Source organism: Hyaena hyaena, unplaced genomic scaffold, assembly GCF_003009895.1.
Source record: "Hyaena hyaena isolate Hyena2069 unplaced genomic scaffold, ASM300989v1 scaffold_505, whole genome shotgun sequence".
Taxonomy (NCBI): Eukaryota; Metazoa; Chordata; class Mammalia; order Carnivora; family Hyaenidae; genus Hyaena; species Hyaena hyaena.
The window spans coordinates 185,093-209,353 of record NW_024081134.1 but is presented as its reverse complement, the minus strand read 5'-3'; the positions used below and the strand labels follow the sequence as shown (position 1 = coordinate 209,353).

The 24,261-nt window shown below is 45.1% G+C and overlaps 1 protein-coding gene and 1 long non-coding RNA gene across 2 annotated transcripts; one reads left to right on the top strand and one right to left on the bottom strand.

Annotated features, from left to right (window-relative positions):
- Positions 1-657: 657 nt before the first annotated feature.
- On the bottom strand, positions 658-11,504 carry DDX20 (DEAD-box helicase 20). The gene is made up of 11 exons (XM_039254926.1): positions 11,074-11,504; positions 10,631-10,725; positions 9,161-9,329; positions 8,421-8,535; positions 8,155-8,297; positions 7,880-8,018; positions 7,722-7,780; positions 5,714-5,796; positions 5,254-5,359; positions 5,034-5,135; positions 658-2,484 (listed from the first exon to the last, which is right to left on the bottom strand). Exons 1-11 carry the CDS (start codon positions 11,372-11,374, stop codon positions 1,325-1,327), a joined length of 2,472 nt encoding a protein of 823 aa, XP_039110857.1. The 5' UTR covers positions 11,375-11,504; the 3' UTR covers positions 658-1,324.
- A 218-nt stretch (positions 11,505-11,722) lies between these two features.
- Positions 11,723-15,273, top strand: LOC120247137. Its single transcript, XR_005532229.1, has 2 exons — positions 11,723-11,981; positions 14,480-15,273. It is a non-coding gene; the product is annotated as an uncharacterized LOC120247137 (long non-coding RNA).
- The last annotated feature ends 8,988 nt before the right edge of the window (positions 15,274-24,261 follow it).

Here is a 24,261-nt window from a genome sequence, read left to right as displayed (position 1 = left end):
AATTAAAAGTGCAGAAAGCAAAATATCAGGGGGCGCCTCGGCTCAGTTTGTTAAGCGTCTGACTCCTAATCCCGGCTCTGGTCATGATCTCACGATTCATGAGATCGAACCCCACTAACAGCGCAGCAGAGCCTGTTTGGGATTCACTCTCTCCCTCCTCTCTGCTTCTCCCCTGCTTTCTCTCAAAATAAACAACTTAAAAAAAAAAAAAAAAGCCAAATCCCAGATAAGAGGGACTCCAATTATATTTTTTCTAAACCATGCTTTACAGATGTACCACCTCAGAAAAATGAGATGCTCCCTTTAGATCCTAGCATTAAAGGTCAAAACTGGGGGAAATTTTCTAGAAGACATAAGATTAGGACATACTATGAGAAGAGTTTAAACAGAATGAGTTCCAGCTTCCAAAACACACTTAAAACAAAGAGCTAGAACTTTCCTTTAGCCTCCCAGCAGAATAGGGCAGTTCTTACTCTGGCTTCCACACCCGGGCTTCAGAGGGTCTATGAACCTCTTGGAATTATATATACATATCTTGTTTAGAATGGAAACTTTCCTGGTACAAGTCTATAACTTTCATCAGATTCATAAAAGGATCCAAGAACCAAGAAAGATGGAGTTACTCCTTTTCTTCAGAAACAGAAATAAGCCAGCCACTGATGATCCTGAGCTATTTAATGCATGTAAAAACACATAGCTTTCACAATCTTAAGAACAAGACATTCAAAAAATGAACAATAAACAGGTCAATAAACGTTTGGCCAAGATCACATTTTTACTGGTAACAAATATTTTAACTGGAAGCAAATAGCATCAAAGCTACCTCTGGGAAAGAGTAAAGCAACATTTATTCCTTCCTACCTAAACATAAAAGGCGAGGGGATTTTCTGACCTACCATGATTCAAATTTCTACAAGAACACACCTCTACAGAAATACAACCCAAGCCTTTTGTCAAGAACTCCACAACATAAACTAACATTATTTTTCAAAGCTCAACTGTTTTTATTTTTAAGCAAGCAGTGGTAAAAGTCTTTCTAAATGTTTCTTTCTCAATGGCTTACAGAAAATGGCATCCTGGGACCTTTAGCTCTATGTCTCCAAAATCTTCTAAGAATCAGATCCATGAAGTTTCTCAAAAAAAGATAATATACCTGACCTAATAAGACGGATAGGCCAAAACAATCTGAAAAATAGATGTGTCCCAGCGGGAAGCCTCAAGACTTTTCAAGTTCCTCAAAAATGCCACTGTGCTAAAGGCCAAGGAGGATGGCTATCTGAAGCTATCACTCGTTGATATTTCTGGATGGTATAGGGTGCTATCATCACTGGTTGCCACGCATCATTTCCTGTAGGTAAATGGTATTCATGTGATAGGCCGCCACCCAGCTTGGATGCCTCTGAGCGTTCCAGTAGTAGGACTGAGACGCAGCAGCGTAGTACTCCTGCCACACCCTGTAGTAAGCTCTCCAGTACTCCTCATAATCCTGGTAGGTGTCGGAAAACCCCAGATGCGTCTCCCTGTGGCAGTCGTACCAAGTGTCCTCCGGGGGTTCTGTCTGCAATCGAGAGGAAGAGCGCCGGGGAGGTTTCCTCCGGCTCTGCCTGGCTCTCTGGTTAGCTCCCTCTTTATGCCGTGCCTTCGTCTGGATTTCAGCTGATTCTTGATACTCGACTGGATTAGGGATGTTGTTTCCATTCAGAGGCTGCTCCAAAGAGAGACAACCATCCACACGAGGAGACGCCATGCCTTTCAGCTGAGTATCGGAAGAACCTTCCAAGCAGGACTTATTTCCTTTGCTCTGGGATGAAGTCCTTGAGCTGTAAGAATCACTGTCGCTCTCAGAGTCTCCAGATTGGCTACTACTTGGCAGTATCTGCACTCTCTCTTCAGGAATTCTGTTTCTTACAAAGCCATTCTGAGGATTCACAGCCTGATCCCCAGGACCTGTGTAGTGCCTGATGATTTCCACAGGTTTCTCTAACCCCTCTTTAATATAGTGTTCATAATCTTCCACCAATTCTGAAAAAGTCAAAGAGTATGGCAGATGGATTTTAAAGGACGACAGACAAGGAATTTTGGGGAGTGACACAGGTATAGCTTCTTTGACCTGGTGCTGACTGGTAGAGTTTTCCACAGAGGTCTGAACAGAATTCTTCACCTGCTCTTCCAATTGTATGCCACAGCCCACTTCTTTTGGTGGCACTGCTTTTTCGACGATTCCATCCTCTGAGTGGCTTTTCACAGGAAGCTTTTGTTTGGTATTATTTTTTGATTTGACTAAGAGTGCAGATACAGAAGTATTTCTGGATGAAGCCACATGGTTACCATGAGCTTTTGGCGTTGGAAAGGTTCTCTCTATTTTTTGAATCTGCTTTTTTAAGGGCTGGGTAGGTACATTTGCTAAGCCATATGTATGCATAGCAGCTTGAACCTCCACATCCCAATCCAAACATTCTTCCATCAGACCGGGAGGAATGGGATCTACATAAAAGGAACAAGAGAATATTAAAATTCTTGAGCTGCTTGACACCAGCAATTTTTGAATGACTTCATAAAGCTTCCCACGGTAAGGTAAGGTTAAGAATTAAAATATACCACTAATACACTAAGAAGCTTAAGAATTACATTATATTAGTGTTTTAAAAGACCTAAGCAATCCTCGCAGTAAAGAAACATACCCCAAAATATGCAAGACCATACTCCCAGGCCGTACCGTATCTCTCCATACCTCCCGCTCAGAAAGAGCTTAGGCTCAGAGGTATGAGTCTGCAGCAACTCCCACCATCTCTTCTCCTCCCACCCTCCCCACCTCTTCTCCTTTATCTCACTACTGCTGACAGCAAAACAAGATACTAGAAAATGGATCGTGCTCCCCAAAGCTTATCAGTTGGGAATTATTATGACTGCAACTCTGCCCCCAAGTAAATCTGCCACCCTATACTCCCAACAGGGAAGAACCACTGCCCCCAACAGTGGAGAAAACCCTCTCTCTGGGAAAAGGCTAAAAGGACTGTGGCCTCAATGGCACTGTAAATTTTTTAAAAATGTGCTGGTTCCAGCTCTGCATTTTCTATTCCATCCAGGTGGGACCGTTTGCTCCCACTTGCACACTCAGACCTTCCCAAAGTATGATCAGTGTTCACCTCAGGTGGACAAAATACACACAGGCCCTGATTTACACAGGTCACGCCCATCCGCCGGAGCTACTGATGCTCCAGGTATATGTATCCACTACTGAGTCCCCTCAGATCTGGACTCTTCTACTAGGGCTCTTGATCTTTTGCTGAACGGATCCTCTGACAACTCTGATGCCTACTATGGGGATATCCCTTGTTTGTCTACTTCACCTCTCAACCAGGAAACTTCCCTCCTACTCCTGTGCCAGGCACTTCACCTGAGCAGTCTGCTATCACGCAAGCTCCGAGTGCAATATAAATCTGACACCACGAATTTAATTTTCTCATGAATTCAAGGCTCTGATAACATTACATAAAGATGCAAATATGTCATTTTCCAGTATCCAAAGGCAAACTTTATTATCACCAGATGCTGTGACACTGAATCCTACTGAAAGTCTTAACCCTCTTTTGCCAATTTTCAATTTATTTTTTCTACATTATAATCATTTGACAGATTACCACTAGACTTATACATAGAATTAACATATTATAGACTCTTAAAAGTGACATGGGGTGTGCCTGGGTGGCTCAGTCAGTTAAGTGTCCGACTTTGACTCAGGTCGTGATCTCACCATTCGTGGGTTCAAGCCCCATGGGTTCAAGCCCCATGTCAGGCTCTGTGCTGACAGCTCAGAGTATGGAGCCTGCTTCAGATTCTGTGTCTCCCTCTCTCTATACCCCTCCCCTGCTCATGCTCTCTCTCTCTCAAAAATAAACATTAAAAAATATATATTAAAAGTAACAGAGAACCTAAAGACTGTTTCTAAGAACAAGTATTTTGTAAATCAGGACACAAGCTTTGAGCAAGAAATCTGTGAAAGATCACAAAATGAGTTATGACAGAACCACAACTATTAGAATGCACAGAATTCCCAGACCTATGCTTAATCTAACTTTATAAGAATCACTAAAGAAGTTAAATATAAATCACTGAAATAGTCACTGCTATATTTATTATTTATTCAATAACTATCCCATATTCTAGGTCACGTATATATAAATATATAACTATGTATATATACACATATGTGTACATATACACATGTATACACAAACATGCATACATTAACACATATAGTAAATAAACCACATTTCTACACAAGAGATTTTTTAAGGTTTTCAAGGGCTCATTAATAGCTTCAGCTATGCAGTTTCCAAGGTGACACTTAAAAAATTCAGCTTGACAAATTGTTCATTAAATCAAGAGAAAACACTTCAGGGACACCTGGTTGGCTCAGTCTCAAGAGCACATGACTCTTGTTCTCAGGAGCATGGGTTCAAGTCCCACATTGGGGCTAAATAAACAAATCTCTTATATAGAGATTACTCATAAATAAATAAATATATAAGTAAATAAACAAATTTTTAAAAAGGAAAGAAAGCACTTCAAATTTTTCAAAACAGCGTTCAAAGATACTATTCCTTCTCCATGGTGACAAAGGAGACTATGTCAAGAATTACCTTCACAGTGACAAAAAGAAGTGAAATATACGTCCCCATACATAAAACAGTGAAATCAAATTGCAAGGCTGCAAGCTAACATACAGAGCTAATGCAGCAGTAAAATGGTTCTCATTTCTCATGTGCTAGGAGTTAGCTTGCAATCTTTCCCCTGCTGCTTATTAGCTATAAGAACTTGGGCAAATTACTTGTCAATGCCTCAATATCCTCATTCACAAAAGTCGATGATAAGGGCACACACTTCCTAGGACTGCGGTGATAATTAACTGAGCTAACACACGGAATAGGACCCAACACAGTCTAAGTGCTCCATGTCAGCTGTTTACTCTATGAGGCCTGTCATCAATATCACTATTCTTCTGACAGCAAAATGACACAGACAAAATATACCTGGTAAAGGAAGAAGGCTGATGTTACATTTCTGGGCAATTTTCATCATCACATTTTCTTCTTCTCCCCGACAACAGTAGGTCACTGTCAACCCCAAGGTACCTAAAGCAGAGGGAGGGTTACCTAGTAAATCATTTCCATATAAATGACGTTCCACCTGTCATATTTGCGAATCTTCCTCCTAAAGAAAGCACTCAAACTTTTCTCTCCTCTTTTTTACCAAAACGGCCAGCTCTGCCAATCCGATGCATGTATGTCTCCCAATCCAATGGTACATCCAGATTTACAACCAAGTTCACCTTCTCAGCATCAATCCCACGGGAAGTCTAGAATTGAGGAGAAGAACAAGCATTTGCATTAACTGCCACACGGGCACCAACACGCACTAGATTATTCTAGTATAGTACAACCAAGAGCCAAGTTAAGAATAAGAAGGTATTCAGGCGCAAAGGAAAAGGAAATTCACTTCTAATGACTAGTTTCAAGAATAAAGATGAAAATATAAAAGAAAATCCATAAAAAAAATATAAAGAAAGCTTGTTCCCCAGCCCTGGAAAGACAATTCCCTTCTGGTATCCTTATCTGATACACCCATGGAAAGTAATAGTTGAAACCTGTGCATCTGACAAGAGAGCCCAAGTCACGATGGATTAGTCACCCAAACCGAGCAGCAAGTTTACCAAATCTGTGGAAATGAGGACTCTGCAATGGAACTGCTTCAGCTTGGCCATAGCATCAAGACGCTGATTCTGATTCATGTTACCTAAAAAGACCCAAAAAGTCATATAAAAGACAAGCTAACATCTATTTATCAAATCCACAAAAAGCAGAAATCGTAACTACCAGTCTTAATGCTTTAAACATATACCAAAGTTGGGGTGCCTGGGTGACTCAGTCGGCTGAGCATCCAACTTCAGTTCAGGTCATGATCTTGCAGCTCATGAGTTCAAGTCCCACATTGGGCTCTATGCTGACAGCTCAGAGCCTGGAGCTTGCTAAGAATTCTGTGTCTCCCACTCTCTCTGCCCCTCCCCTATTTGTGCCCTGTCTCTAAGATAAATAAAAACATTAAGAAAAATTAAAAAAAATATATATATATATATACACACATATACGCACACACACCAGAGTTAATTCTATACTTGTAATGCACACACAGGTTAAGACCTAACGTCAGAATCTTTTAAAATATGGTTAGGCAGTAAACTTGAAATTCAAAAACCTATTTTATTTTATTTTTAAATGTTTATCTACCCACTTTGAGAGAAAGAGAGCAGGAGAGTGGCAGAGAGGGAGAGAGAGAATCCTAAGCAGGCTCCATGCTGTCAGCACAGAGTCCAACATAGTTCTCAATCTCACAAACCATGAGATCACGACCTGAGCTGAAACCAAGAGCCAAACACCCAACCGAACCACCTAGGCACCCCTCAAAAATCAATTTTACATGGTGACCAGGCTATGCCTACAGATATAACATTATATCTGCCAGGTTACATATGAAGTAGAATGATTCTTAGAAAAACTGCTTTAATCAGCTGTTTATAAATTTCGTCTTGAAGTGTGATCTATGGTCAAAATATCATCCATTAGAAAGCAGTACCCCCAGTATCTCACGGTATGCAATGATGAAACAAACTTAGGCTAACAGGTTAAAAAACTAAGCTATCAATGAAAACTCTAAAAAAAGATCTTACGGATCAAAAACTCCTTTAAATCTTTCATTTCTATTAGGCCAGCAGTAATAATTTAATTTTCTGTCAAAAATGAATCATCTGGGGGTGTCCGGCTGGCTCAGTCAGTAGAGCATATGACTCTTGATCTCAAGGTTGTTGAGTTCAAGCTCCACACTGGGTATAGATATTACTTAAATATAAAATCTTCAAAAAAATCATGTTCGCCTTCTTCAAGACCATAAAGCAGTTAATTCGGTAGCAATTCGTGGCATTTTTACAATGATTACATAAAGAAGCAAAATATTTTTCGCTGAAGATAATAAACTTTATAAAATTATTGAGCTCTTCATGGACAATTCATTCCAATTTTCTAATTTCGGATGATGTACCAAGTTACATCTTTAAAAATAAGAATATTGAGGGGCACCTGGGTGGCTCAGTTCTAAGCGTCTAACTCTGGATTTCGTTCAGGTCATGATATCGTGGTTCATGAATTCGAGCGCTGCATCGGGCTCTGCACTGACATTACAGCAGCTGCTTGGGATTCTCTCTCACCCCCTCTCTGCTACTCCCCTGCTCGCTCTCCTCTCTCTCAAAAAATAAACTAAAGGGGCGCCTGGGTGGCTTAGTCGGTTAAGCGTCCGACATTCGCTTAGGTCATGATCTCGCGGTTCGTGGGTTCGAGCCCCGCGTCGGGCTCTGTGCTGACTGACGGCTCGGAGCCTGGAGCCTGTTTCAGTCTGTGACTCCCTCTCTCTGACCCTCCCCTGCTCACGCTGTCCCTCTCTCTCTCTCTCCTAGAAATAAATAAAACATAAAAAAAAAAAAAATAAACTAAAAAAAAAGAATATTGATATATCAAATCCCAATGAAAAATTAACCTGAAATTTCCTTTACTCTGAAGACTCAGTGTAACCCCACACTCCTAAGACAACTCATGAAGTAGTATTTCTTCCTCTTGACTTCGGAAGCTTCAAGTCCGGATACCAAAGATTAAAGTAAGAGATGAACTTACCCGAAATGCATTCAGCAGGAAAGCCTTTGGAAGAAAGGATATCAGCCAAATGTTGTGCTCTACGAAAAATAACGTAGGGGTTATCATTTTATAAATATGGCCCCACACCTATCCTTTCATTTCACAAGTTCCCTAGGTGACCTTTTAAGGTACGTTACCTGCTGTGCAAATTAGAAAAGACTAAGGCTTGATTGAATGGAATTCTGCTGAACAGTTCCTGCAAATGCTGAATCTTTTCCTCAAAAATCTTATGGGCCAAAGGGTACGAATTGACGACTTTGTAATACTGCTTCAAACCTGCAGAGAGTCTTCCGTTAAAATCTATTTGCTATATCCTAATAGCCAATATGAAAGCGAAAGCCAACTAGGCAAGGGAAAGCTCCAGAATATCACAAACAAACCAGTAATGTAAGTATCCAATATCTGTACTCACCTATGAGACTCGGATCACTGGAATTTAGTCTTACAAAAGTGGGATCTCTCATGTACCTTGTCAAAGCATTAGCCAAATATTCAGGGTAGGTGGCTGAGACCGCCAACATCTGTTTACTGGCAGGCAAGGAGGAATAAATCCAGCTGCAAAATAGAAGAAAAACACACACCATGGAAACTAATCAGACAGTAACTACCAGCTGGAAAAGCTAAAGACAGACACTTTAGGACACCATTTTAATAGTCAAGCCAAGTTATTTTTCTTACTTTATTTGCTCCTGGAAGCTGCCTTCTTCTAAAAGCTTATCTGCTTCATCAAGAATAAAGAGACGTATACTGCCTGGATTCAAGTAGTCAAGTTCTATCAGCTGTTTAATTCTGCCTAAATTCCAGAAAAAAGCATATTGAAATATTTAAGATGCACTGAATTTGTGCAAATCTCAGCCAGTGTTGTTACTCTACTCACTCACAGGTCATACTGCTGATTTTCTTGACCCAACCTTCAGTGTGATACATTTACATACCAGACCACAAACTAGAAATTTTGAGTCCTATATTGCTGAAATCCATTATTTTTTTCCTCATATTTCACCATCTTATTGGCTTATTGCATGGATCATAAACACTATTCCCATCAAAAGACTTGAATTCTATGGCCCTGAATATTAAATTCTGATTTGGGTGATTCCTGATTGAATGATGAATAGAGAAGCAAATAATAACCCCAATCCATGGTTTAGAAAGCCTTCCTGAAAACCATCTCATTTCTCCCCTTCCCAGAAGCCAATTCCGTAGGTGCACTTAAACATCCTTAGGAATGGAGATTTCCTAAGTTCTGCTGGTAATTCCAGTCACATGTCCAAAGCCTCTTCATTTCTAATCATCAAAATAATTATCAGAGTTATCAAAGATTCCCATATTCTTACATCAACTATTTTATATTACCAATATTAAAAGTGTTCAGTTCCTTAAAAGCCCAGTTATGAACAAAGATATTGATATCTTACCGGGAGAGCCTACAGCAATATGACACTTTTTAAGTCTGGTTTTGTCTTGTGATAATGGAGTCCCTCCAATAAAGACATGACACTCTAAGCCTTCCATTTTTATCCCAATAGCTGTAATAACAGAATGTATCTGTACAGCAATTTCTCTTGTAGGAGCCAAGATCAAAATCTAAAAAAGCATAAAATATACATAACTTTTAACAGGTCAGTGGAATAGATAACATGTGGTTGACACATTCGCACTACAATGAGCTATTTTTCATTTAACCAATCATTTTAAATGAGGAGTTTGTACTGACAAGGGAAACAATTCCATTCATTCACTCACGTATTCATTCAACAAATATTGAATAAGAACCTACTATGAACTAGGCAACATATAAGTTATTGTTAAGTAAAGAGTTTGCCCTCAGGGCACTTTCATTCTGTGTAAGAAGACATACAATAAACAAATAGACATAAATAATGGCATACAATAAAAAGTGCTATAAAGAAAAATCAAACAGGGAAAAGAGAGGGAAGTGACAAAAGAAGGGAAGGATTTTTTTTTAAATAAATTTAATTATAAATAAATAAACAAATAAAACTAGGAGAAAATATGCCACAATGGTTAACAGCAGTTTCTGGGTAGGTGAGATTACATGCAGTTTTCTGGTACTTCTGGACTTTTCTGATGTTTCCCAGTTTTCAAAAAAGGAATTTGAGAACACAAAGATCCTAAGTTTAAAAATAACAAATTTGGTTGATGGAACATCTTCAGGGTGTTGGCATTTTACCTACTCCTAATTCGCCTACTCCCAAACTGTCAGAAACCAAAATCTCAAATACATGTCAATTCACAAGTAGAAGAGCCTAGGTCTTTGGGAAGCTGAAGGATTTCCTATGTGCATAAGCCATGATTTGGTAGATATTAGACTCAAGGAGCTTTGAATATGGGTATCCTAGCATACTGTTTATATATTACATGGGAAGAAATGATTCCCAAACCTAAATCTCTTATTAGTGTGGGTAAGACCATCTTAGACCAAGAGAACCTAGAAGATGGGAGAGGTAAGATATATTCACAAGTGTTAAGAACGACCTGCAGTTACCGCAATGGCCAGAGCACCACATGATCATCAATCAGCCCAAATCCTAAATCTTACCACAATCAGGTCAGCAAGTAAAATAAAGAAAACCTATCTGTATTCTAAAGTAATGAAAAAATTGACACACGTGGCAGACTTATTCTATGTAAGATGCGGTAATAAAATGTCCAAACTTCTAACACTAATAACGTATCCTTGGTCACCATCCACACCACCACCGCTCAAAATAGGCTTTAATGTCTACTTCTATGTTTTTCATATGGCTTAACTCAACCATTCATTAAATTCACCTCTTCTCCCAGGAGCTCTGGTATTGTATCCGACCTGTGGTCATAAAATCCACATCACATACCCTCCTTTGGGTCCTCCGAGCTGAACTCACCTGGGTACTTAGGTTTTCAAGAACAAGAGAGTCCAGAGCAATGGTAGAGAACACACAGGTTTTCCCAGTGCCAGATTTGGCTTGGACAATTAAATCTGAGGAGAAAAAGAAAAAATACTGTATATCGCTAGCCAGTACCGAGTAAAGAAGCTTGGATACCAACATGAAATCACACGATTAGAAGGGTCTCCAGAGATCACCTCGCTGACACTTCTGTACCATATCCAGAAACCGGCCTCGTCCCTGAACCTCTACCGTTTTATCTTCTAGAACTGAGAGCCAACGGTCACTGTGAAAAGGGCCCTAACATCTTCCTATTCAACGCGCGTCTCTCAGAGGAAACTGAGGCCCGGACGCAGGCCGAGCCCAGCACCCGCGGCCGCCCGGGGACTCCTCCAGGACCCCCCCGGACCCCCCGGCCCGTGCACGGCCCCCGCCCTCACCGAGCCCGCAGCGCCCCAGCGGGATGGCCTTGAGCTGCACAGGCGACGGTCGCTCGAAGCCGGCAGCCCGCAGCCCCTCCAGCACCGGCCGCGACAGCAGCAGCGACTCGAAGTCGGCCGGCTCGGCCAGCAGCACGTCCCCCGTGCGGGTCCGTGGGCCGCTGACGTCGTGAGCGGTCCGCAGGCTCCGCACCGGCCCGGGGGTTGGCTCCGAGGCCGCGAGCTGGGCGGCTACATTCTCCGCCGGCATAGCAGCCTCCACCGTCGCTAAGGCCGCTGAGGCTTCAAACGCCGCCGCCATAATCGCCGCGCCGCCAGATCTCGCGGTACTTGAGACGAGGGAGGGAGCCTAAGAGCGAGAAGACGAAAAACTTTATTGGCAGTCCTCCCGGGAAGACACGGACACGCTTCCGCAAGGGGCGAGGGACGGAAGTCGGAGGCTTAGGAAGTCTTGCAAACGGCGATACCGACAAAAAAATGTGGCCCGAGGAAGGCTGAAAGAGGGAGAAGAGGCGGAGGCTACCGGTATGCGGCCGCGAGCAGCCTGTAGAGGGCGCCGCGCGCGCACGGTGGGGGACACTGCCCGGCGCCCCCTCCGGCCCCGCGCCACGCCCCGAACGCGGGCTTTGTGAGGCGCGTGCCGCGTCACTGTCCCCGCCTCCCGGCCGCTGGCGGCGGGTGCCTCCGGCTGAGCCTGTCCCCGCCTGAGGCTCCGAAGTTCAGCCACATAGGGCTTCCTCGTGGTCCTGGCCGTGTCTGTCACGGCACGCGTCACTCCTGTCTGTCCCCAGCGCGAGCACGGCACCTGGCACACTCAGCTCCCGTACCCGTCCGTTGAATTGCAGCCGGGCCCTGGACGGACACCTCTCAAAGCCATTGCTCCGCCTCAGACCGCTCTCTGAACTTAGGTTGGTACATCCATCTCTGCCTTCTCAACATCTCCACTCAGAAGTCTGGTAGATATCTTTCATGTCACCTGGGTATTGCTTCTGGCGCTGTGCACCACCATCTCGCGGGGGCCAACCGACAGTCTGCACCTTCCCTTCTTTTTGGTCTCTGCTCAAATATCGCCTTTTTGAAGAAGTCGTTCTTGACCTTTTTTTTTTTTTTTTTAATTTTAACTCCAGTATAGTCAACATACAGTGTTATGTTAGTTTCAGGTGTACAGTATAGCGATTCAGCCATTCTATACATTACCCAGTGCTCATCATGGTAAGGGTACTTTTTCGCCACCACCTGTTTCAGCCTGACTTATTATTATCATTATATAAAATACTGCCCCCAGCCCCTGGGCTCTCCCATCTTTCCCACCACTCTCTGTTCCCTTGTTCTGCTTTATTTTTCTTCATGTAACTTACCTCTGAGATTGTGTTTAGTGTCTGTGACCCCCGCTCTATGAGGACCGGGACCTGTTCTGTCTAGTTCTCTTCCGTATTCCATTGAGAAAAAACTAGATCTGACCCCTAGTAAGTGCTCACTATTTATTGAACAAATGAGCTCCTGCAAGTCTTAGCCATAATTCCAAATTCAAATATTTCTGGAAACTAATCTTGTTTATAATTTCAAAACTGAAGATATTCCGTGTCCAACTCCCAACTTTTTCTTTTGTACTTACTTATATCATCATTCTGATCATTCTCTCTCACCCCATGCTCACACACAGGCAGGTGCACACAGAAGGATGATCTAGATTCCAAATGGTGTAGGAGGGGCTTTGGCAAGGTAATCCCATCCGTAAGAGATCCCAAAGATGCATTTGGTCAGAAATTTAGAAAACATTGAGAAAATGTCAACTGTCCATGTGAAAGAAGGTGTTCTGTGGCAAGCAGGCACTGAAATTTCCAGGCTTCCTCTTAGTAACCCCACTTTTTCATCCACCTAGCCCCCAAATCCCAAACCTGGGAATTATTCTTAACTACACCATCTACCATCCTTCTCCCTTTCCTTACAATTACCCGAGGGCAGGTAATTTTGCCTCTATGTATTTCATTCATTCCTCTGTCCTGTCTCCATCGCATCTGTCCTGTTGTAAGCCCCTTGGTCAGCCTCACTATTGAAACAACCTTCTGAATGGTCCCCCTGTCCCATTTCTTCTCTCTCTCAGCCACTCACTGGAGTAATCGTTCTTAAGTGTGTACCTTTGTTTGGGTCCAGCTTCAGATCCTGTGGGGTTTTTTTTTTTTAATGTTTATTTATTTTTGAGATAGAGAGCATGCGCACATGAGTGGGGGAGGGGCAGAGAGAGAAGAAGATACAGAATCTGAAACAGGCTCCAGGCCCCCAGCTGTCAGCACAGAGCCCGACTGCGGGCTCAAAAGTCATGAACCTCAAGATCATGACCTGAGCCATAGTCAGACACTTAACTGACTGAGCCACCCAGGGGCCCCAGATCCTTTTCACAAACTTTTTTATTTCCCACGCCAAACTCCCACTTCACACACTCCAATCCATCTCTTACCGTGTTCTTACTTGTTTAAGTGTCTGTCCCTTACACTTAAAAAACTACAAACTTCTCAAGGTTGGGAATTTTGTCACTCCAGGCTCTCCAGCCCTGCACCAGGCCCTTGGTGGGCCTAATAAACACCGAATCTTGCTCAAAAGTGCTTGCTAGATCTCCACGTGTATAGCAGTAGTTCTGTAGAACTCAAACCAATCAATGATGAAGAAGCCAGCTCTCAACCCAAAAGAAGCAAAAAGACTGCTTTTCCAGAAAAAAACACTTCCAGTTTTATAGACGTTCTCTGATCATGTTTATTGTTTATGATGTTTCACACACACAAATATTGCAGGAATGTTACTAGGAATAAATTGTATGGCCACAGCTAAAAACACAAATCAATAAAATGTTTTCCTCAGTAGTGAAAAAGTTTAATAAAGTTGTTGGCTGTAACTTTTAGTGCTGTAAAGATAAAACACCAAGGTGAGACACCATTTAATAACTAAGTAAAAGGTATGAGAGTAACATACACAGCAATGAGTCAGACTGTTGTGTGCTTCCTGGCCTCCCCTCGGGGAAGATCTCAGTGGGACCTCAGCCTTTTCTTACACTGTTCTGTCCACCTGGAAAGCCTTTCTTCACCTTATGTTTGGGAGCTAGAGAAGGGAAGGATTCCTGTGCACTGAAAACCAAGTAAAAACTCAGGATGGACGTGGAAGTTCAAATGATCCCATACCATCATCTCACAGTGGAGGGTTTTGTACCAGAGTAGAGGAAAACGATATAAATAAAAGCATGGACCTAAGGTGGCCCAACCTGGGTATGAGGATCCATGGGAGAATGTGGAAAGAAGGAACAGAACTGCCATTTTTACAGCTATTTTTTCTCATTTGATCCTCAAAGCAACAAAGAGTAGGCAATGTCATTTGCCTTCCATCTGAAACATCTCTCTATTCATTCTTTCAACAGATTTCTTCTGAGCACTTAATATGAATCAGCCAATGGCTGGAGATACAGAAATGGGAGAAAATAAACAGCCCTTGCCCTCAAGGAGAAGGATACCTGCAAACAGATGGCCCTGATCAAAGAGGAAATATGCAAGTAGCACAAAGTGGTAGAAAATCATATGCAATGCTGACATTTTCGGGGCCTTAGTTAAAATGTGGCTGTCATGTGGGACGGAGTGGGAACTACTGAGAAATTAAGGAAAACAGCTCTTGGGATTCAGAGAGCAATGGCTTTCTTCCCTGTGCCCTTCTCATCTTCACCCAAAATCAAAGCAGTTTAAAGCATGCATTGAACAATGAGAAAGCCACCACGCGCAGATCATTCCTTACCTACCCTGGAGTTTAGTACTTCCGCCAAACAGCAGCACCGGGTGGCAAAGCCCAAGTCCCATGAAGCCCTGGGGGCTCATTTTCTGAGCTGATCCCGAAGCATAGATAAGGAGTTCCATCAGGCAGTGGGGGCGGAAGGAGAGCTCACCAAGCAGACAAGTGAGAGAGATATTCTGGGCAAAGGGAACAGTTTGTGCAAAGGCGTGCAAGCATGAGAAACCATAATAGTTTAGGGAAGCCACGAGCTCTGGTGCGAACGGAGGCAAGTGTGGCAGCCAATTACCAGGAAATGAGGCTGCAGAGATATATTGGTCCCATGTTACAGAGGACTTCGTCTGCTACCATAAGGGATAGAGAATGAGTGTGCTGTGCTCTCCCAGTGCGGGGTACTGTTACGTAAAATAAAGAAATACAGTTGGAAATGCAGATGGGACTCTGTTAATGGCAAAGCCAAGGAGACTGGGTTTTAACTGGCAGACCATGGAGTGTCGTCGGGATCTGGGATCTAATTTGAGGCAGGTAACTGCAGGGCGCATGTCACACCCTGTATCTTACCCCTGATGGCTCCTGGACGTTTTGGGTGTTGGTACGCTGCTCCCCGAGGACCAGGGCTTACCTGTGTCTGTTTATCGAGCACACTGACTAAGCGTGTGTTTCCTAGTTCTTGCTCCCAGGCAAGGGAGACCTTCCCTCCTGTTTTCTTCGGTTCGTCTGCTCAGCGGACTAGCGCCATCAATAAACTTAGGTTATATAAAGTGCATCAAGTAACAGCCTCTGGCTGCCCGGACAGAATTTGGGTCATGACCTTCTCGGTCCTAAGTGGCTACCTCCCAACACGGAGGATAACTTTTTACATGTGCCCCTTGACCCAGGGAGTGACCATATATATCTTCGGTACCCTACCCAGGAATGAGGAGGTGGGAAAGCAGCAAAGACCCAGCCCATGCATTCTGCACGGCCACAGCCCGCCAAGGGGATTGGCCTGGCAGGCTTTCAGAAAAGAACCCCATGTCTTCCTGCCTCTCCCCAGACCAGGCTCCCCTCTGCTGAGGCCCACATTGATTAATTGCCCCTTTTAATAACACAGCCTCAGTCTTTAGGGAGGAAGGCGTCACGTTTGCTCTTCTCCTTGTGAGAACGGGGCCCAATTCATTCTTGTCCAGGCAACATAATAAATAACCTGCCCCCGTTGGCAGGGAGTTTATTAGAGACTGATGGGACATTTAACAATAACTGGGGGCCTGTGATTTATTAGGTAGGGAGGTTCATGGCGTCTCCAAAGACTGGGAATGTGGAATTTAATTGATAAAGCGGCTGTCAGTGGCAATGAGATGCACTCAATAGAATATGCATTTGAGGGATTCTCTTTGGAGCTGTCAGGAAGGGTTTCTGCTAATCATATTCAGCTCCTGCGGATGGTGGTGTCTGCCAGATATCTAGGTGAGAGACAAATGGCAGGGAGGGGACTCCAAGAGGGGCCCGGAGAGGGATGCACCTGTCAGTTGCCCAGCCCGACGGAAGAATGTGACACAAATGAGCCAAAGGAAACAGGGTTCCCATCACCCTGAGTGAGGATTCCCCTTCAAGAGGCTTTGTCTCTCTCCTGTGAGCCTCTAAAGAGAGCAAGAGGTGCTGAGCACCCACTTCCTAGAAAAGAAGGGAAAGAGTTAAATGGCAAGAAGAGAGGTCTGTTCTGGAACTCGAAACTCCCTAAGCCCTGAGGCTTCTGCACCAGAGACCCCCTGCCTTGCTTTCCAGCCCCAGACACTCAAATACACCACACACACACACACACACACACACACACACACACACACACACACTGTAGAGCAAGTGAGCGCCACAGTACCCTATCTGCCCCCCACCCCGCAGTTTCCACACAGCTTCCCTCGAACCCCTGGTCCAGGGCAGCTTCTTCTGTGTCTGCCGCTTTCATGCCAAGAACAGAGCCACAGAAACTTGGATGGAGTCTCACCGTTGTTGTGGCTGTTGTCTTCCAGCTCTGGAGACCCCAGAATGCAGGCCAAGAATCTGGAAATAAATTGCGGTCCAGAGCATGAAGCTACCTTACCCCCTTGGCGCATCCCTCTACCCCATTTTGGAGACTGGGTGTAACTCCAAGGGCCATCGATGATGGCACAGCTCTGTCCTCAGGCAGTCTTGAGCCTTTCCAAGGCAGCTCTGCTCGAATTTTCTATCCCTCCTTCCCTCGGGCTGTTGCTCAGCCTTAAACCAGGCCATGTAAGGCATGAGAGGGGCTTTCTCAGGCCGGCCTGCTGCCCTCCTTTGATCCTCCTGCATCTATTCTTAGGTCCCAGGAGACCGGTCTGCCTCCTTGTTCCCTTCAGGGAGAGAAAGGGAGGGGGAAGCAATCGCCAGGGAAGAAGTAATTGTCACTGTCTAATCTGAGTCTCGCCGGTGACACTGAGGGACCTCTGAGCAGAATGGATACAGCAACTGGTTTGATTAAATCAAACCTCTCCCGCAACCTTGTTAAATTAAACTGACAGGCCGAGAGCAGACGCAGGAGGGCAGAGGGATCATCGCCTCGGGTGGGGGCAGAGGAGGCCCAGAGCCGAGGTCGGTAAGAAGATCAGATGGTGACGGAGCGGCAGCCTGCCCTTTCCCTTATTTGCTGACTACAGAGACGAGATGAGATTTATGGACGTGAGATGCTTAAGTACATGTCTGAGCACAGGCTGTGAAACCGACGGGAAGCAGACCGCGGCCTCCCTGTGGGCTCTGCAAATTCCCTTGGCACTTGGGCCTCACGTTTGGAACCATGCTCTTGACATTTCAGAGGGCCTCTACACATCCTACCTTTACAGCAAGCATGGAGCAGAGGGGTTATTTGCCCCCACTTTACAGTTAGAGCAACTGAGGCACAGCAAGATTACAGGGCCAACCAGAGCCAGGCACAGACAGGCCAGCAGAGCCAGTCCAAGACCCCAGGTCTCCCACCTGCCGCTTCTGGCCCACATCGCCTCCAACATTCTGCCATATGGCAGGATTTCCCAGGGCTTAGTCCCTGGACTGCCTTCCCTTCTCCCACCCACCAGAGAAATGTAAGCCACACAGCTTGCTTTGTGGGCCGTCAGGAAAATGCCAGTTCCCAACTGGCTTAAGACAGCCCACCTGCAGAGCACAGAGCCAGCTTCCAAAGGCCACAAGGCCATTCTATTGCACTCATGTCATGCTCCCCCATGCTCAAGCCCTTCTGAGCCATTTCCACTGAGCCCCATTACAAGTCAGCAGAGGAGGGGACACAAGAGAGAGGCTGCTAGCCACACCAGCAACAGCAATAGTAGAAGGATAACACCGATACCCCTGCTGGCTTCCTCACCTGTCACCCAGTTCCTCACCTGCCAAAGCTAATTTTCCACTCACCAGTGGGTGAGAGCTCATTTTGGAGTGGCTGAGCCACACACACACACACACACACACACACACACACACGTAGGGATTCACTGCCCTTGTGAACAAAGTACTACCTCGCCCAGGAAGCCCTTGTTCTCACTTCGGATGCACTCCAATGATGTGCGCACCGACACTTCCCGCCCTCCCCAATCTCTGTTTTCGGAGCAAGGACACTAGGGTGGGGGTGCCAGTAAAGGTGGCACACTGACCACCAGAGCGCCCCATCAGATCTGTGTCCTCACATGCCGGGGCATGATCAAACCCCAAGACAAGGAACGGGGGCAGGAGAAGGGAGAGAGGAGCAGATTCTGAATCACCATGAGGGATGCTGGGTGGGAGCCGGTACAAGCTGGTAACGTCTGCTTGATAGGGACAAACCCACCGTAAGCATCAGCCACCAGGGGAGAGCGTGTATGCGCCACACCAGATATGGAATCACCATGTTCTGTCTCTGTGGCTACCGCATGATTATGATCACCACTCTTGACCTGAGAAAGATAAGAAACAGCAGACAGACAGATAGGTTGCAGGCACTGAGACAAGTATCACCAGCCTCTTAAATTCCTCGTTAGTGCTGTCTTTGGCCACACCCAAATCGACATCTCCAATCTATCTGAACTCCTCTGGAAACACGTGCCAAAGAGGTGGAGCAGGGGGAGGCCATCTCCCCTGGCAGGCGGAGAGGAAAGACCAGTGGGTCTGGGTTCCTGCGCCCTCTCTGCCATTAGCCACCTGGGCGATCTATGGCAAATGATTTCACATTTCTGGGCTGCACTTTCCTAACCTGTGAATCATATGTGTGGGTAGAAAACACAGACTTTTGTTAAGAGTTATAAAATTTTAAAGATCAGAGAGGAGAAAACTGAGACCCAAAGAGGTTAAATTACTTGTCTGAGGCCCTGCAGTGAGGCAGCTGAGTGACTGAGAGGGCGTGGGTCCCAGAGCGAGAGTCAGAGCCTTTGTGTGACTGGAGGGGAGTTCTGGCCCCCTAGCTCCCTTCCTCACAGGCAGAACGGAGGCAATAGAAGCTGCTGCCTCTGAGGGTTTGGGAAGAATAGACGAGTGCCTGATACAGAGAAAGCCTTCAATAAATGTTAGCAAGCATTATTTTTAGTGACAGACCAGAGGCTCAGACCCACATGTCTTGACTTCATCTGGTCTCTCCATGAGGTCACAATCCCCTGATTATCTATAAGGTCGTCCTCAGCTCCCAGATTCTATGATTCCAAGTCAGAAAGATTAAAATGCAAGTTATTTCCAAAACCCTCCAGGCAGAGACACAAAAGACCATTTAGGGGATTCATTATTCACTCTCCATTGCCTCAGTCACTTTCTGTGGATGATGATTCATGGGGAATAATCACAGCAAAGAAAACCTGTCCAAAGGCAGGGAGAGGGAGGGCAGTAAAAACCCAAACTCCTTTGCATGTGGAGCACCTGTTCTTTAAAGGTATCTTCATTTGTGGAGTGATGACAGTGTCTCTTGGCCTCATTGCCATTCCACTCCAGAACTTGAGGCTTTCTCGTGGTATTGATGATCGCTGCTGCCAGGAACCACTGTCCACCCTGCCTCCACCCCCAGAACCCCAGGGAGAGGGTCCTGCCTCTCTGGTCAAGCAGAAGCCCTCACGGCAGCAGCTGTCGCCCTGGCACTGGCTGCCCTGGGGTCTCTGGCCATACCCCAGGGCTGGCGTCTAATCCAGGCTAGGACAGTTCTCTGGTTCCTGCAGAAGACCAGGAGGCCCTTGGGAACCAGCCTGGTGGAAGCAAATATGCTGTAAGCCAAACCTGAGCCGTGACCTCTTTTTCTCCTCGCGCCATGGCCACAGGAAGAGAAGCAGGAAGCCTTCTTTCTGTCTCACTAACAAGTCTCTCCCTGGCAGGCTGCCAACTCCTGGTTTTCGCTCAGGGCAACCAGAAGCTGGTGGGGCTGGTAAGTAGCGTGTAACAAAGTGAGCATTTGCTCTGAGTGGGAGGCCACAGTAGGTGAGGTTACAGGGAAGCGGGAGCAGGGCCTCCAGGGAGCCAGCTGTGGCAGAAAAGTCCCCGGGAGCATGCTGAGAACAAGTCACCCTCCTTTTCAGTGCAGTTCCCATCTACCAGCATTGGTTTGCACAAATCACATTGAGTATTTCCCTTAGCTGTGCCCTGACATTCTTCAGGTGCTCTTTGCAGTTGAAAAATATTTGCTTTTCCAGTAAATGTTTGCAAAATGGAAATATTTGCTTCGCAAGTAGCAATGAGACCATTGCTTAGGCACCATAAGCACAAGACCCATAGCCTCAAATAATTCCAAGTAGGGCTCAGTAGCAGCCCATATTTGGACTAGTCTGAGTAACTGTTCATTGTTTGGACTCATCTAATTTAGCACTACTCAATTCCCTCTGAATTGTTCAGGCAAGATAGCCGATACGTACGTGGAGTTTTCCCAAAATACTATACTATTTCTTCTCCCCCAACCCCAACACCTTCCTTCTGTGTCCCTCAAAAACGTTTTAGCCACTGCATGGCTGATGGCCTGGCCTTGCAAGGCAGGTGACTTTGTACAGAAGTTTGGCACTAGGTGTAAATTCGACGGCAGGGTTTGTGGGTGGGGGACTGGAGCCGCCAGTGGCTCTAGTCATCTCGGTAACCCCCCTCAGGTCACACCCTGCATGCTTTCTGCAGAGTAGGTAGTAGAAAGAGGAAACAGGGAAACTTCATTCCATCAACATAGAGACCAATCTCTTTTGGCCTCAGTTGCTCTATCTGCAAGTGGGGGGAATGACACTCCATGTTTGAAGACATTAAAGCTAAGGAGCTTTTTTTCTTTCATGCCTAGAGTCTTTGATTTCTCTAGCCAGCCAAAAGATTTTTCAATTAAAATCCAAAGTGAATCTTTCCTTTGGAACCAAGAGACCTCCCAGCATATAGGCCACTTGGTCCCTCTGCTGTCTCTCCTAATAACGGAATTGTATGAGGAACAGGAGCCCAGTCCTGTTTAAGGTGGACAGAGGAATAAAGCTAGCAGTTAGACTCTTTTAAGAATAACTAGGCCTTGCAATCCCTATCAAAATAACAGGAGCATTCTTCACAGAACTAGAGCAAACAATCCTAAAATTTGTATGGAACCAGAAAAGACCCTGAATAGCCAAAGCAGTCTTGAAAAAGAAAACCAAAGCTAGAAGCATCACAATCCCAGACTTCAAGTTGTATTACAAAGCTGTAATCATCAAGACAGTATGGGACTAGCACAAAAAAAAACAGACAGATCAATGAAACAGAATAGAGAATCCAGAAATAAACCCACAATCATATGGCCAACTAATCTTTCACAAAGCAGGAAAGAATATCCAATGGAATAAAGACCGTCTCTTCAGCAAGTGGTGCTGGGAGAACTGGACAGCGACCTGCAGAAAAATGAACCTAGACCACTTTCTTACACCATACACAAAGATAAACTCAAAATGGATGAAAGACCAAAACATAAGACAGGAAGCCATCAAAATCCTAGCTTCAAAATAAATCAAACTAAAAAGCTTCTGCACAGCAAAGGAAACAATCAGCAAAACTAAAAGGCAACCTACGGAATGTGAGAAGATATTTGCAAATGACATATCAGATAAAGAGTTAGTATCCAAAATCTATAAAGAACTTATCAAACTCAACACCCAAAAAAACAAAGAATCCAGTGAAGAAATGGGCAAAAGACATGAATAGACACTTCTCCAAAAAAGACATCCAGATGGCTGACAGACACGTGAAAAGATGCTCATCACTCATCATCAGGGAAATACAAATCAACACCACAATGAGATACCACCTCACACCTGTCAGAATGGCTAAAATTAACAACTCAGGCAACAACAGATGTTGGTGAGGATGTGGAGAAAGAGGATCTCTTTTGCGCTGCTGGTGGGAATGCAAACTGGTGCAGCCACTCTGGAAAACAGTACGGAGGTTCCTCAAAAAATTAAAAATAGAACTACCCTATGACCCAGCAATTGTACTACTGGTATTTATCCAAGGGATACAGGTGTGCTGTTTTGAAGGGGCACATGCACCCCAATGTTTATAGCAGCACTGTCGACAATAGCCAAAGTTTGGAAAGAGCCCAAATGCCCAAATAAAGAAGATGTGGTATATATATATGTATGTATGTATGTATGTATTACTCAGCAATCAAAAAGAATGGAATCTTGCCATCTGCAAGTACATGGATGGAACTAGAGAGTATTACGCTAAGCAACTTTAGTCAGAGAAAGACAAATATATTGTTTCACTCATATGAGGACTTTAAGCTATAAAACAGATGAACATAAGGGCAAGGAACTAGAAATAATATAAAAACAGGGAGGGGAACAAAACATAAGAGACTCTTAAAAATAAAGAAAAATCAGAGGATTACTGGAGGGGTGGTTGGGGGGGGAGGGGCTAAATGGGTAAAGGGCATTAAGGATTCAACTCCTGAAATCAATGTTGCGTTATATGCTAACTAACTTGGGTGTAGATTTTAAAAATTAGTTAAAAAAGAATAACTAGGCCTCACTCCAGTTCCCTCCCCGCCGTTCTAACATGTTCACACTCAGACCCGCAATCTCTGCTCAGCACCTCCAGGCCTGCCTGCCAGGCGAGGTCCTCTGCCTGGAGAGGGACAGTTCCGCAGTGATATCTGAACACATTCCAACAGCACATGTTTATCTCTAGGGTCAGCCTTTCCTGTTGATGCTTGGGAGGCGTGGGGAGCCGCTGGCAGGCACAGGGGGTGGAGGCATGAGGGCAGGAGGGATACGGACGCCCCTCTTGGGAGGGCGATGTTATGATGAGGTTTCCAGACTGTGTGTGGCCACGTATGTCTTTCCTCACATCAGTATGAACTCCTCAGCTCTCCTGCTGTCAGTGGAGACGGGCACAGCCTCACCCAGGGATGCATCTTCCAGAGAGCGGGCTAAGACGCGCTGGGTGGGGACCTCCAGCTGGGGGGCACGGGATATGGAGCCAGGAGACCGGCCATGTTTCCATTGTTTACTTTAGGATGTGGGCTCTGTTGGGACGCAACTGGTTCTGCCTCTCCCTCTGAGCTCAGTCATCGGCGCCAGGACCTCCAGGCTTTGGCAGTGGGACAGATGGGGCCACCCTCCCTGAGTAGGCTGGGCAAACCCCATCAGTTTGACACCCTTAGACACCATTTCCAGGAGCTGCACCCCCCTCCCTCAGGAAAAGTACCCATCACACGCTTCTCCCCATCAGCAGGGGGCAAATGCGGAGGGGCCATTTAAGGGTCCCCTCCCCCCCCATCCCCACCTCTGGGTGGCTTTGAGAAAGTATGTTCATAACCAACCTCAGACCTTTGATATACTCTTTATTTTCAAATGAGATAATCTCATCCTCCCTCCGGGCTGAGTTTTGAGGGTCAGGAAAGAGGAGGTTGAACTATTTGATTCTTCTTCAGCAAAAATGAATTATGTCCCACTTCCCCTATCCTCAGCCTAGGAATATTTACCCATGTTTATATAACTATGGCAACAGGCTTTATTCTCTGCCATTTAAACTCTTAAAAAAAAAAAGAAAGAAAAGAAAAAGAAAAATGGAAAGCAATCCATTTCCCTGCTCCTGCCTCCTGGTCTACCCAGATGACAGAGCTATTCCTGCAGAAGCAAGGTAAGAAAGAGACAGAGCCCCAACGTGCCCCAGTATAATGTCAGACTTCTCAAGGGTAAGTTTGCAATGGCCCAACCTCATGAAAGGCCTTTAGAGTTTGACAGTCACTTTCTACCAAAATCCTATGGGAGCCACACAGTCATAGCACCTCTGACTTGTCTGAGACCTCTCTCTTGAGCACCACACTGAGACTATGGTCATCGATTTTCTCTTGGCCATAAAAGTACATGGATTTCATAATGTATATGATTGTCGTGTTGCTATGTCATACACCTGAAACTAACATGTCAACTATATTTCAATTAAAAATAATTTCACAGTGGGACGCCTGGGTGGCTTAGTCGGTTAAGCATCCGA

Excerpts from the sequence above, each read along its gene's own strand:
- DDX20 (XM_039254926.1), bottom strand. The coding sequence starts at position 11,374 with ATGGCGGCGGCGTTTGAAGCCTCAGCGGCCTTAGCGACGGTGGAGGCT. Across the intron at positions 8,298-8,420 it reads AGCTTCCAGGAGCAAATAAA|CTGGATTTATTCCTCCTTGC; the intron begins GTAAGAAAAATA and ends TCTATTTTGCAG. Across the intron at positions 5,136-5,253 it reads TGGCAGAGCTGGCCGTTTTG|GTACCTTGGGGTTGACAGTG; the intron begins GTAAAAAAGAGG and ends CCTCTGCTTTAG.